The sequence below is a fragment of the Tenebrio molitor genome, chromosome 6 (assembly GCF_963966145.1).
Source record: "Tenebrio molitor chromosome 6, icTenMoli1.1, whole genome shotgun sequence".
NCBI classification, from domain to species: domain Eukaryota; kingdom Metazoa; phylum Arthropoda; class Insecta; order Coleoptera; family Tenebrionidae; genus Tenebrio; species Tenebrio molitor.
Genome location: NC_091051.1, coordinates 8871180 through 8886605, shown reverse-complemented (window position 1 = coordinate 8886605; position 15426 = coordinate 8871180). Strand labels below are relative to the sequence as shown.

The 15426-nt window shown below is 35.8% G+C and overlaps 1 protein-coding gene across 1 annotated transcript in view; it reads left to right on the top strand.

Moving 5' to 3' along the window:
- The window catches only part of Tsp2A (tetraspanin 2A), a 64103-nt gene that overhangs the window by 17957 nt on the left and 30720 nt on the right, over positions 1-15426 (top strand). Inside the window, exon 2 of the mRNA XM_069050472.1 lies at positions 11604-11801. Coding sequence (XP_068906573.1) covers positions 11604-11801 — 198 coding nt within the window. The remainder of the gene's footprint in view (positions 1-11603; positions 11802-15426) is intronic.

The following is a 15426-nucleotide window of genomic DNA, read 5'->3' as shown; positions in this document are numbered from 1 at the left end:
AAAATTTACATCATCGTTTGTAAGAAATTTTAGTTAGAGATTCTGCTTAATTTTACTTAAGTAGAATCCTCACGTCACTCAAAAACCTACCTTTGAAGACACTTTAGTTCTTTATAAGTTGAAATTTTCACTGACTTACGAAAAATCTACATCATCTTTTGTAAGAAATTTAGTTAGAGATTCTACTTAATTTTACTTAAGTAGAATCCTAACGTCACTCAAAAACTTACCTTTGCAGACACTTTTTTTCTTTATTAGTGCACATTTTCACTGACTTACGAAAAATCTACATCATCTTTTGTAATAAATTTAGTTAGAGATTCTACTTAATTTTACTTAAGTAGAATCCTAACGTCACTCAAAAACTTACCTTTGAAGACACATTTGTATTTTATTAGTGCACATTTTCACTGACTTACAAAAAATCTACATCATCTTTTGTCAGAGATTTAGTTAGAGATTCTAATTAATTTTACTTAAGTAGAATCCTCACGTCACTCAAAAATTTACCTTTGAAGACACTTTTGTTCTTTATTAGTGAACATCTCCATGACTTACGAAAAATCTACATCATCTTTTGTAAGAGATTTAGTTAGAAATTATTCTTAATTTGACTTAAGTAGAATCCTCACGTCACTCAAAAACTTACCTTTGAAGACACATTTGTTCTTTATTAGTCAGAATTATTGCTAGGGGATTTCTGTTTATTCTCTACTATTTATTGCTGGTTCTAAAGCTTAAAAATGTCTATTCATAAGTACTTGACACAAAGCAATCATTTTACCAGACGACATACTTATACCACCTTTACTAAACGTGCGACTTTCATTCCAGAGCTCTTGTTTTTCAAATTTTGTAAATGATATTATCTAAACAGAAAAACGTTCTAAAGTAAGGCAAATTAATTGAGGTTTTCTTATGTTTTTTTTGGAGAAACTAAGGCCGTCATGAACACTTTGAATGTCAAGAACTATCAATCTCGACTAGTTTTATAGCATATATTTTTTGCAGGAAAATTCGCCTAAAATCGCCTTAATTTGGCTCTCGTCACTGCCGTATTCTTCCTCTTAAGCAAAATACTTCTTCAAGTGTGTTACGTTGTTGTATCTGACGAGATTTTATGTTTTTAGTTGATTATATCGGGTGTTCATTTAAATTTATCCTCAAAGTAGGCGTTGAAGAGTTGAGAGGTGCGTTCACAATCAACTCTTCAACGCCAACTTTGAGAATACATTTAAATGAACATCCGATATATGAATGTGTGATATTTATTAGAAATTTTCTTCAAAATATGTAGTTATTATGTATTTAGTAATTCTTATTGCGATCAAAATTTGTCTTATAATTTTTTTTGTGGAAGTAATGCCCAACGACTCATTTTTCAATTCTTTGTTACTTTGTACGTCTTGGAACAACTTCGAGGTAATTCCAGTCATGCATTCGGTTTTAATAATGCAAGCCAGATAGGAGAGGAGATTATTCTAGAGTAACTGGTTTTCCCATCCTGGGGGATGTCAGTTTTTGTTATGAGAAATAATTTTTGCAATTCAGCAATTCGCGTAGGCCGTAATCTCGCTAATTCAGCGGTTAGATATTAATAGGTGGCAATTATAAATACACATCTCCTAAATTTCCACCCTTAATTGAAGGTGATTGGCGGCGATACAATAATTAAATTCTCGAAATTGTTCGGTTAGGGCGAATTCCGGCGGCAATAGGCGCACAGGATTTGGCAGGCGACGTTTCCAGCTGGGGTCATCACTTTCTCAATGCGGTACAGACATGGAATGTCACGATTCCAACCCCTGGGGTGAAATATACGAAAGATAAATCGAGTGTGTCGCTGTTGACATATGACAATGCCGTTCTCATCGCGTCCTTGCGTGAAGAGGAAGACGCCTGATAAGGTTAGCTTGATTGTCGACGCTACTGCGTTCCACCGCACTCCCGGTGGAATTCCTGACTTCACAACCCTTTCTTTGTATTCACAGGTCGAACAGCTGCGTTTTCACACACAAAATTGACGCTCTATCGAAAAGTTACAAATTGTTACTTTATGACGCGCATCAGGGCCGTTATAATCCTCCAAGAAATTTCCAACGTTACCGTAACATTTTAGCCCTCACAATAAGCCCCTCTGTCAATGGCTAACCTTTAGGTTAATGATGAAACCTGTAGCTGTCGAAGGAAATTCAATTTTTAATACCTTGTTAAACACGTTTATACCACGTCACACCTAAATCAGGAAATTGACGAGAACTAAAGCTCGGGGTGGAAGCGTTACAAAGTGAACCAAATATTCACATATATCAACTTCATATAATAAATTTAATGCACCATGTACCGTGTGACAAATAAAACATTTAAACACTCAAGAAATAATTAATTTTATTTCGGCACCACCGTTAAAAATGACGTTGACGAATTTTTTAATCAACATAATTATAACATATTATTCAACAAGCATGTAATGATTGCCATTAGCTACGAGGAATGGGTAATATCCATTACATGCGAGTAGAATACAATCAAATTCTACAATCAAAATCCATTTATTAATTTTTTTTATAAAGAAAAAACCTATACAGACTTGTGAATTTATGACATTTCAAAGTAATTAAGTAATGATTTATTAGTCACGGCCGTTACTTAAGAGGTGAGAAAGAATTAATAGGAGTAGAAAAAAGGATTCTATTTCTCAGTTTGGAGAATTAGTATTTCACACTCAGGTCTTGGATTTTCTCGTGGGCTATGAATCATATCTGCGCAAATATCGGTGTAAAGTAGGCGCTACAAACCGACCGGAAAACATGGTCATTCGTTACGTTAGTCTCTCTCTCGTCTATTTGCATGTATTTGAATTTGAAAGTAGTCGACGTTTTCAGCTTTCATTTACAGATTTTTCACCGGTTTATCGCTCCGCCTTCGCGCATATATTTCCAAGGTCACAGCCCATGAGAGAATCCAACATCGCTACACTTGTTGTTTTTGCTTAATTTGCGACACAAATAAATAAAAATCCGTAGCAGTACTATGTGGAATGTATGCAACTTAACAGAGATTACAACTCTCGCTGCGGTCGTATGTGTAAACTTTCCTCTTGTCAAAAAAGTAGTGCTCTGTTCATTATTATTATGAAACAGCAACAAAAATTTGCTTTTTCTTAAGATTGAATCTAATAGTAAGTAGGTAAAATAAAGATATTTCAATTTCAAGAACACATAAAAAAAAAACTACAAAAAGAATAATTCAAATCTAATTATTTGATAATGAACAAAGTTCTTCTATGTTTGGATTGTACTAAACTGTTCAAGTATTCTATTTTAATAGCAACATCGTGATTAATTTGTTTAGTTTAAAACTTCCCTAGAGGAAAATCATCATTAAGACATTACTTTTTAAATATGTAGTAATTACACTAACTACAGTCGTTTTATTATTTATGGATTCATTATGTTGTTTTTCTTGCGTTATTTTAAAGATTCAATAGATCATAATTAATGTACTGTAATCGTCCTTCATCATGTCTTTAATTTTTAATAATGTTTAAGCGTTCCTAGAACAGGTGAGGATAAATGTGGTGCATTTTTGTATAGTTTGAGTTTATTCTGGGAGAAAATGAATGTTCGGTGGGCAAGAACGTGAGTTGTTTTGTCGTTTGAACTGGTGCATGTTGGCTAATTTTCCGAGGAATTTCCAGCCGAATCGTCTGGGCAAAAGTTGAATTAATCCAGCAGTAGCCACAACTTGCTGCTTATGACATGGTGTGCTTGGAGAAGTTGGAACTGTCATTACCATGTCGCGATATATAAACTATTTCTATCCGAGCACAACGTAATCACTTTGTTTTCTTATCTCGGTCCGGTTCGCCTTAGAGACGACGGAATTTATTTCACATGCAGTATATCTCATGTATAGTTGTCTGGAAAAGTTGAAAAACTTTGGTAATTCAATTTCACGATGGTTTTCATCTCACGAAAACTGTGGTCTTGACTGTGGAATTAGGTAATATGCGCTAGAAGCTCCGGGGAAGATATCCTCAGAGAATTGATCTGAAAATCGGAAGGAATATGAGATGATGTCCGGCCAGCCCCTGGCTCTACATTATGAAAGCAAACAAGTCAGTTTTACAAACACAGCTCAACCAAGATACAGTTTACCAATAACTGGGAACACAAGATAATACGAATTATGTAAACTAGTAAAGCGTGAGGTTCAGTTGTGCTAATTTATCGTAGATCGTGTGAATGGAAATAATTAACCCGGTTTGGAGCGAGATGCAGCGGCGCATCCGATTGAAATATTAAAACCCAATTATGTGGCGATTGTGCCAAGCCAATTCGAATTGATCATTGATCATGGAGGTTTTTGAACGTGGCACCGTTGTCATGTCCGTCCGTTATAACGAGAGCCTCCAACAGGAACAGAACAAGCACTTGCATTTAGGGTCACTTGCCAACTGGTTACACGCGAAATCGCTGGAATTTAATTACGCCGTTTTGTGGTTTAAAAGGCAGAAGTGGGTATCTGAGCAAACAGCAAATTTTCAATTTCCGGCACGTTTTGTTTGTTAATTCACCGTGGCAAGTTAATTTGGAGCATCGGCAAGAATTATAAATCGTTACAAATCATTTGTTTCGCCTTCCGTTCCCGATGCCAATAATTTCATTAGAGGAGGGGTTCTTAAAAAGTAATTAAATGATGTCGTCGAGGTCAAAAAGAAAGGGATCCAATTAAATGGAAAAAGAAACCAGGAATCAAACACGTGTTTTACGGATTGATCGACGAATTGCGACGCAAAAAGCAATTTAGGGGATATTAATAAATTGACGCTATTGTTTACGTTGTGTCTGCGCCTAACAAAGAAAGCTCTTTTTAGATTAAAGTGGTCGCGTATTCTTGACAAAGCTTTCGGATACAAAAACTTGCCGCATCAGCATTCTGCAAGGAATGAAAATAAGCAGACTGTCGTGTTGAGTGAAAAATGACGCTAGACGGGGATGGTAATGTGACGATAGATTGACAACACATCAGACGATACCGACATTCAGTGAAAAATTCTTTTATGCTTTTGTTTACGATAAATGGACAAGGATAATCAATGGATGAGTTTTTCGATGAACATCCTATCACCAAAAACTCCACGGCTTTCAGTCGCCACGCTTTTTATTGCTGGCGAATTTACATTCTCGTCTGTCCACCGTCCGACCTGACGTTGTTCTTTGCTACTCAAGCGATTAATTTAAAAATTACCATCCCGCGGACATTGACCCTGCCACCGAATTTCATACCAAATTTATCTAAATCAAACCCACTTGAAAAGGGACAATTCATAAAACTTTTTTCAATCATAGCGGTTAAATCTCAGTTGCCTGCTTGAAATTGCTTAACATTTTTTTTTGTCGATGTTATACAAATTAAGGTTGTTGCTAGCCAATATACAGGGTGTTATTGAAATGCGTGACCAAATTTTAACCACGAGCTACTGGCTTCATGAAGAATTCGGAAAAAATATTTTTAAAATTCTTTGTCAAAAAATAAAATATCTAACATTTATTTTTTGAGCTACAATTTGTTTTAATTGCTTTTAGTCTTCTACGTTGTCCCACAACCTCGTAGGTAAAATTTTGACACATTTTAAAAATACACCGTGTATATCGTATTTTATAAAATGTACGCCAATGCGAATACATATACTCTAATTACAACTGTTAATTTACACTTTAAAAAAGCAAAACAATTGACGGTTTCCAACGCCCGACATTATTCTTCTTCCAGACCAAGAGGTTGATTGTTAGATTTTTTTCGGAATAAAAGACCTCCTCTTTGTGTCCTGCTATCTCCTATTTCCCTATCTCAAGGGCATCCTTGTACCTTCCCCGGATTTTCTTGTATCTTCCATATGTCTCCGTCGAATTTCTTCTAGATCTCTCATCTATGGAACAGAAAAGAGTCTAGTCTCGCGAAAGCTTAGATCAACCAATTTTTAAAGGATCATGAGCATCACTTTTTCATCTCTTCTTATACAATTTTGCAAATTTCTTATTACGTTGCCTCTGGTTCTCTTCTAGATTTCCCATCTATGGGACAGAAAAGAATCTAATCTCGAGGGAGACTAGAGCGACTAATTTTTAAAGAATCATGAGCATCACTTCTTCATTTCTTCTTATACATTTCTGCAAGCTTCTTTTTACTTTTCCTTCGGATTTCCTCTAGATCTCCCATCTATGAGACAGACAAGAGTTTAGTCTCGAAGGAGACTAAAGCAATCAATTTTTAAAGGATTATGAGCATCACTTTTTCATCTCTTCTTATACATTTCTGCAAGCTTCTGTTAACTTTGCCTCTGGATTTTCCTCTAGACCTCCCATCTATGGGACAGAAAAGAGTCTAATATCTAGAGAGACTAGAGCGACTAATTTTTAAAGGATCATTAGCATCATTTCTTCATCTCTTCTTATACATTTTTGTAAGCTTCATTTCAATTTGCCTCCGGAAATCCTCCCATCTATGGGACAGAAAAGAGTCTAATCTCGAGAGAGATCTAGAGCGACCAATTTTTAAAAGATCATGAGCATCACTTGTTCATCTCTTCTTATACATTTCTGCAAGCTTCCTTTTACTTTGCCTCCGGATCTCCTCTAGACCTCACATCTATGGGACAGAAAAGAGTCTAATCTCGAGAGAGGCTAGAGCGACCATTTTTTTAAAGAATAATGAGCATCACTTCTTCGTTCCTTCTTATACATTTCTGCAAGCTTCTTTTTACTTTGCCTCTAGAGCTCCCATCTATGGGACAGAAAAGAGTATAATCTCTAGAGAGACTAGAGCGACGAATTTTTAAAGAATCATGAGCATCACTTCGTCATTTCTTCTTATACATTTCTGTAAGCTTCTTTTTACTTTGCCTCCGGATTTCCTCTAGATCTCCCATCTATGTGACAGAAAAGAGTCTAATCTCGAGAGAAACTAGAGCGACTAATTTTTAAAGGATCATGACTTCTTCATCTCTTCTTAAACAATTCTGGAAATTTCTTTTTAATTTGCGTCGATACCACTTGACCTAAGATATTGTCAGTAGTCAGGACAGTCATATTTTATATTTTTGTGAATGATGTGTTGTCCAGCTCTGCGTGTGATTCAACAACCTGTTCGATTTCCTTGCGGATTTGGTCTGAAATATGGAAAATTAGATTAATGTCAGTGAGAAGGTAATTTTGAACATGTGCATCGACCGAGATAAGTAAATCGGATAACTGCATCTCAATTCGAATCCAATTTGGAGCTATTAGTGATCATATTATCGTCGGTATAACGGGCAATTTGTCGGGCTTGGAGATTACGTTATGTGATATTGAACTGTAAGGGCAAATATTGATTCGACTTAGTACTTCTTACGAAAAAGTAGAAACAAAGTCTACTGTTTCCGTTCGAACGAGCAAATATTGTACGAGAAGAGATTGATTCTCCTCAAAAGTAATTTGAAACGTATATCAGCTTCGTATGTACTGAGCGAGGCAGCTCTGCATCCCGAGGCTCCATATCGCGTTATGGCAACTTCTCAGCTCCTTCGGAACCAGCAGAGAATTCGATGACGTCGGTGATCGTTCGTGTGATGCGGTCTTAATTGAGTGTGGTCCGGGCAATCAACACGTATCTGCCTTTCTGATCGCAGATGGCCGGCCATTGTGCTCCAGATCGGGCCAGTAATTACTGTACGTAGTAATAAAGTGTGGTCATCTAGGGTAAATGAGGCGCACTATCGCGACATCAGAGCAGACGTAGTGTTTGGCCAGCGAATCCATCAGGCTGGGAGCTGTTATCGACGTCGAAACCGAATCGGGCGCCTCCTGCCGATGCATCAATCCGACGTTTCTAAATCTAATCTCGTCGAAACACCAGCGGCAATGTACGACTGCCTTCGTCTTCCATGAATGTTTGATTTGGGTAGACGCGTCTCTATCACGTTCCGTCGGTTTCCTGCCGCCTAATTGCGTGTTGCGGATCTGATTAGTCGAGGTTCCGATCCAATTTTTCGCTACAATTAAACGGGAATTTGTTTTAGCCAGTCAGCTGCAAATGCCGATATAAAACGCACACCGAACAAATACTGGAAAAATCACCAGGGTCACTCGGACGTACAATGACGACGCCTGTTGACAATGCAGTTCAATGGAATATCAAAAATGATACAGCGAAAACAGATCCGTCAAATGCAATAACAAAGCCCCGTCAATTATTCTGAGTTATGCACGTTTGCCAGAATGAAAAATGTTGTTTCAGCCGACAATTGCTGATGGAATATTTGCCCCCAAAAGTTAGACTCGAGTGCTCCCTCGGCTCGTATATAGCTTCCTGCGTACGGATCTTAGACCATCGCACTTGTAAGAAATAAATAACGATGTTATCCAACTTCTAAACCACTTACAAGAGAATTGCAAAAGAAACTGTTTCAATAATTTAAATCGAAAAACAAGAAGAGATGCTGCTCCGGCAATGGTACTTGTACTAATTACAGAATTAGTATAAAAGCTTAAAGACAGTAGTCACAAAGAATCAATTTATCGAGTTCTTTGCCACCAGGACACGAAAGAATGGCAAGCATCGTCTCTTTGAGAAACATCATCACAATCAGTGATTAGTGTGCAAGAGACATGAAAGGAAATAACGCGCGATGTACCGGCTCCCCTACGTATTAATTAGTTCTGGTGTTCTTGTGGACACTAAGGGAGACTCGAACAAAGCGTTCATCAGCAACCCCCAATCAGTCATAAATCATAAACAAATAGTACCGAAAGGGTACGAACGGAAGTGCGTCTGACACACCTTCCAAGATACAAGAACAATTATTAGACGTAAAAAAAAATTTAACAGCTTATTACATAATTAGTTTGACATGTCTGAGCTCATTAATTGGATTGTCAAGTATCAGCCACAGTATCGTCAATGGTGGCATCAAAAATTAAGATAATATCAAATAATGATACAATTAATGAAAGTATCACGATATTAGCTGTATCTTTATTGTGGCGGTGATTATCAAAATTGATAAAAGTACCTAATGTAAGTAGGATGTTTGATAATACACCTACTTTGTATCGGGTGTTCACTTGAATTTATCATCAAAGTCGGCGTTGAAGAATCGATTGTGGAAGCACCACTCGTCAGTCTGCAGAGCAAAAACATAAATAACGCAAAAAGTGAGGTTAGATTTAAACAGCTCATCCGTGATCACTGATCTGTAATCCGTGGTGCGTCACAGTACTAAACCATCATTCACCCACTTAAAAATGAGAATTCTTAGGGGCAACATGTTTGTATGAAACGTCAATGAACAACTCCTAACCTTACTTTCTCACATTCGTGTTTTACAGCTCTCATTTATACAATACATATTGTTACAATTTAATTAAATAAATATCTTGGTAGTATTTTCTTTTTGAATTATCATTTGCCCCATTATTTCTTGTTATCGTTGTTCATTATTTTTGACAATTCTCGATGCAGCTCTTCTTGATAATTTGACATTAATTGTCGTAACCAGTTACAGATTTCACAGATACCAAATGTACCTAGTTAGTAGTGCCAAGTCATGGTACGGAAATATTCTTGACTGTTAACTGGTAGTTAATGAGAAATGCAAGTGGGTATATACGAGTAATTGAATGCAAGGTAAAATGTGCACGAAACAGAAGCACGAAAGAAAGTATTTTGTCTTCGTGTCGTTTCTGCCTCATTGATTTGTTGTGCATTTCTACTGACAATCAGAATGAAAACCACCGTTATGATAAACACTTGCATTATGTGATTAGAGAATAATAAATAAAAGGGATAACAAGATTAGATTTGAATTAATTGACCTTTCAGGACTGATAGTTGAACAGAAATTTTTCAATTAGAAATACAATTCAACTGGAGTTGTTATGGGAGCCCAAGCAAACAGTTAAGCTAAAATACAGACACATAACCCTCTACATCGTACACCGTAACAAGCATATCTTCATCAATAAAATTTGATGAGGTATGCTCAAAACGAAGCTACTGTAACACATGGCTTACCCACTTCCTTCCCAATTAACTAGACCTGATGCGCTACCAGAGATAAACCCGATCGAGTAAACTGTGATGTTTGAATAAATGAAGGAAAGTTCAACAAGCTGAAATTTTCACGACTCAATATACAAAAATAATTTCCGCCACATTTTCGCGGTTTTTACAACTGTTTACTGTGCTGATTTAAAATAATTTCACGCACCACCTGTTCGCCCTCATCACAACCACTCACTGTACACACAGAAATCAAACAACAACGGCGAAATAAAAATAAAACAACAAATATTTATTAAAATTGGACGCACATCACAACTAAAAATGTTCCCCGATGTGGCCACCTGTTCAAACTAACTGTAATTAAACAATTGGTAATTTTGTCACCCGCTGAATATTCCCGTCGAATGGCGAAAAACCGAGGGAGAGGGATAATTACGAAAAGTGTACTGTTCCTGTAAATTCCTGTATTTTACATTCGTTATGGTTAATATTAACGAGCAAAAACTAATTGTACATATAAATTTCAATCTGAATCATTACAAAAATAATTTTATTACTTTTACATTAACGTAGATAAATCGAAAGCGAATCAAATTATTCGTTGTGTGTTTTCTTGATAATTTGATTGTACATTACCAAAAAACAGTTCGGAAGAAAAATAGCACATGACTCGTTCCCTTGACCCGGCAATATATTTTTTTAACTGAATTGGAATGATAAATCTTTCAACAGTGCTGGTTTTGTCTTTACTGTCAATTTGATAAATTTATTACATTTATAGAATTTTCTCTTGCCCAAGAGTATTTCTAAGCTTAAATTTACAGTACAATTTTATTTTTTACTTGACCATAAAAATAGAAGGACTCGTGAAATATTAGTTGAGAGGTTCTTGAACAAACTGTTGTAAAATAATTTGTTCAAACTTGAAGTACCTAGTTAGGCAGTGCCAATTCATTTCATGACAGTAATAATTTCATCCCTAATACGTGTTTAGTCCGTCTAACGGACGCGTCGACAAATTAATTATCCAAATTAATCACTTGATCGGTATAATTCCTCACAAATTTGGCAACACACGATAGGTCAATCAATACCTCCAGCTGAAAGTAGAACTCACCGAAATAATATACACTCGGTTGCACTTAATTAAATTAGGAGAGTCCTCATAAGGCGACCTTTATCTCCATCCCCTTTTTACTGTTACCCTGTCAACTCCTATCACCCTCAACGATCTTAAAATTAATTCCTGGGCTTATTATTTGTGACGTTTCTGCAAATTAGATAATCCCACCATATGTCAAACCATCCCCAAAAACACCCTTAAATGCAAAAATTACTGATTAAACCGGTCGTTGTACGTCCCTGCCTCGTAAAACATATATCGCAAAGTTTTATTATTCGGTCTTAAACTCGATTTGATAAACAACCTTGGGCCTAAATCCTGCAGGAGACCTCCTTAAGACATCATCACGCAGCCTTTTATGACCCTGATTTGTATAAGATTAGAATGATTATTGTTGCAAAACAAACGTTTATTTAATTTTCTGTTTCAGATGATCGGGGCCAGCATATTTGCGCTATGTCTTTGGCTACGTTTCGAACCCGGAATTGGTGAATTCCTGGAGAAGCTCGACGCGGAAGAATTTTACATCGGTGTTTATGTACTAATTGTAGCCTCTATAATCATCATGATAGTAGCTTTCATTGGATGTATAAGCGCGCTGCAGGAAAGCTCGATCGTTCTGTTAGTGGTAAGTACCATAATACAAGTCTTGCGGAAACTAACACTAGCAAAAAATCGTAGTGCAATCAGGTTTTTATCTTTGTGTTTCGTGTCAACTTGTAATAAGTCAGGTTGAAACATGTTGTAGAATTAAACGTACAGAATGAATGATGCGATTTGTTAGGTGTCGACACATCGTGCTGAATATTTAAAAATGTCGATAATGGACAAATGTCAGTGGAAGATTCGTAAATCTAAATATTAGATAAACATTAATTACATTTCCTGCAGTTTAATGGAGCGAATGCATAAAACAACGGGAATAATTCATGGTTTAAATACATTATGGTAGATGAAATTTTAATTAAAGAATAACAATAATAAATAATTAAAACTGCCAGTTCAATGCTGGACAAATGTCAGGCTTGTTGAAATAGGTTGTTCCCGACACCAAGTGCGGCCAGCAAAATTTTAATATCAAAGCTCGATCGCCGTGTAAAAGCTCTCGTGAATCCGCTGTGATTGCTGAGGGTAATTTTTCAAAGGTTGCAAACTCGTGGAGACAAGGAGTGCGTATATGCAAATCTAATGGATGTACCGCAATTGAAATATAGTTGTGAATGTCAGATGAACGTTATCAAATAATAATTAGTGCATGTCAGAGACAGAATGTTTGCACAGCTACTGCTATAGATCATGGTTATGTACAGTTCCTAAAATTGTTTGTACAGCATAATACATGACACGGCTTCCGATTCATTAATCGGCACGGTAGTCTGCCTCAAACATTTTATCTCGACATACACGCACTAAATATCACACCAAATATGTTTAGTATTCATAGATTCGCAAGGAGACGCCGAGTTTATTTATCTTGCAATCAATTTTCACTCGTCTCTTGAAATAAACCAAAACGCTCCGAGCAGGTGATATTCACTATGTTTAATATTTTATTAAGCAGTGAAGTAACAAATTTTGCACGAAACTTCCGCAGAATCGATTAGCTATTATCGTGGGTACAATATTTCACTTTTTACAAAACTTCCAACTGCATGGAACGCAGTGATCCAAAGTAACTTACCAAAAACCTTACGATAGCTCGACTAAGTTCTAAATGTAGCAATAAGTTCACACTACAAATTTCAAGTTTTCAACTATTATGTTACTTACAGACTTAATTGGCGACCGCTCTAGTTACATTTTCAAAAATTAATAGTTATTTGTGCATCAAGCCCAAAAAGTGCATCTTTTTCGCCTGAGTCTGAGTTTTCTGGCCGAGGCGCAGCCGAGGCTTGAAAACAGTCGAAGACAAAAGGCACTTGTTGGCAGAGGTGCACATTAAATTTTTTAGCCGACCGCACGAACTATAAAGCAAAAGACATCAGTGGAAAAATTACAAATTGATTGAAACATATTAACCATTTATTTAATAGTATTTGTTATCAGCTTGCCAACAAAACTACAAATTTCCTATGTGCAATACAATTACTTACATATTTACATAATTTATGGTTTTGTTAGTTTCGTTGCTAACTTACTAGACAGAGCAACAGATGGCACCACGGTCAGCGTCCGCAAATGTGCGTCCTTAAAAGAGTTACTTTTCGTCCGCTTCTCAGTATGTAAAATTATCGTTTTCATTAAAGGTGCCTAAAAAAAAATAATAGCAACAAGTTCTCGGGGCGTCTATTAATTTCAGTACGTCCAACAAAAACCGAATTAAAAACTCACATGATGAAATTGTAATTTAGAAAATTTACTCTCGTGACAATCTCTGATGAGAGTTTCACGAAATCAAGACATCGAGAAAGTTTTTAAAACTCCTTTTGGTTTGTGTTAACTCAATGTATAATTTTGTTGTAATGGTGGCGATAACTGTGAAACTCCTAGACATTGATTTCATTTTATGCGAAGTTAAAACATAGATGATTCCAATTTAACGTACCGAACAGAAAAAGAAAAAGTCGAAAAGTTTACTGCAACACGAGAGTGAAGTCTAGATTTCTGATGTTTAATGTAGCAAGAAAAACTCTGGAAAAATGTCTTGTGGAAAACTTATAATGGAATATATTCCTTCAGTTCAAAGTACAAATATTTTATTACGCTTTTGAACAGTTTCAAGTTTAGTCACCTGTAACGTGTACCCAGGCAACCAAATCTCATAAATGCAAAATACAGACAATTGAAGGTTTTCAGTATCTTAACTCTCCTGAAGTATAAGATAAAGTAGTTTGGTCCCAACAGCAAACAAAATCGTTTGAATTCTCGAAGGTACTACTAACTCCGTTAAAGATATAACATTAAGTGAAATTTAAAAACGTCTAAATTACATTAGGCGATAATTGAAAAGTATATCTTTAACAAAGATCTAAAAAACGAGAGGGTGGGTTTTATAAGATTACCCAAAACAATTTCTGTCTGGAAAGCATTAAGAACAACAGAAGAAAGAAAGAAAGTGAAAAGCTTCAGTCGAAAGTAGAAAATTATGTAAATATTAGAAAAGGTATATCGATCTATGAACTTTGTTTAATGAAAATATTTTTACCTTTATACAGGGTGTATCTGAAAAATGTGTGTTCATTTTAAACCAGTGGAAGAACTCGCCAATTTATGAACCTTTTCGCGAAAGTTTTCCAAGCTTTTCGCCCCCCAATTTTTACCAAACGAGTCGTTTTGTGTGATTAACTAGTCTCTATTTTCTTGCAACCATGAGAATTTTAATTGTAATTATTTAATTTTTTCTATAACAATGTAACTTTTTCGACAAAGCTCCGTTTCTGTCATAACGCGTATACAAATTTATTCCGAATTTTAAATCAATTTCTAACGCTTTTTCGTAAAAAACGCAAATAGAAAAACGTTTCATTTAACAAGCTCTACTACGTGGTACAGTTACCACACGCACTTTAGATACACTCTGTATATATTGCACAAAGCCAAAGCGACACTTGAAGGTTTTCAGTATTTTGAGAGATTTTATTCTTCTAAAATATAAGGCAAAGTATTTTGCTGCCAACAGTAAAGACAACATCGTTTGAACTCTTGAAAATTCAAAATGGAAACAAAAAAATTATACGAAACAATGATTGGAAAGTGTATGATTAATAAATATTCGAAAAACAAGAGTCGCCCAAGAGACTTTACAAGATTATCTGAAATAAATAAGAATGAAGTGAACATTTTAAATTTTAAGTTGCAATTATAAAATTGTACAAAAAACATTAGAAAAAGAATATCAGTCTAAGAACTTCACTTTAACATAACAAAATAATTGGTGCGTTTGAACAACTTGTGTAATTTATGTAATTTCTGTGAAAAGGAGTAGGTCGATTCGCTTTTATTGTATTGGCAATTCTGTGGTATTTCTACAATGAGCCGAGGATTCCATATCCGAAAGGCAAGAAGCAAACACGAAGACGTATGGAGCCGAGAGAGTACTTTACGTTAGAATGCAAAATCGATAAGCTGTTAAAAGGGTTTAAGATACTTGAGTTGATTATAAGGGTTTCGCCATCATTCTGTATGACTATAACGTTTTCTAAAGAGCGATCATAAAATCTTGGTCATTCGGTGGCACGTCGTAAAAATTCAAAAGAGGTCACATTTTTAAGAAATTATGTTAATTTGAAATTTTCAGGAATCATTTTCTTGAT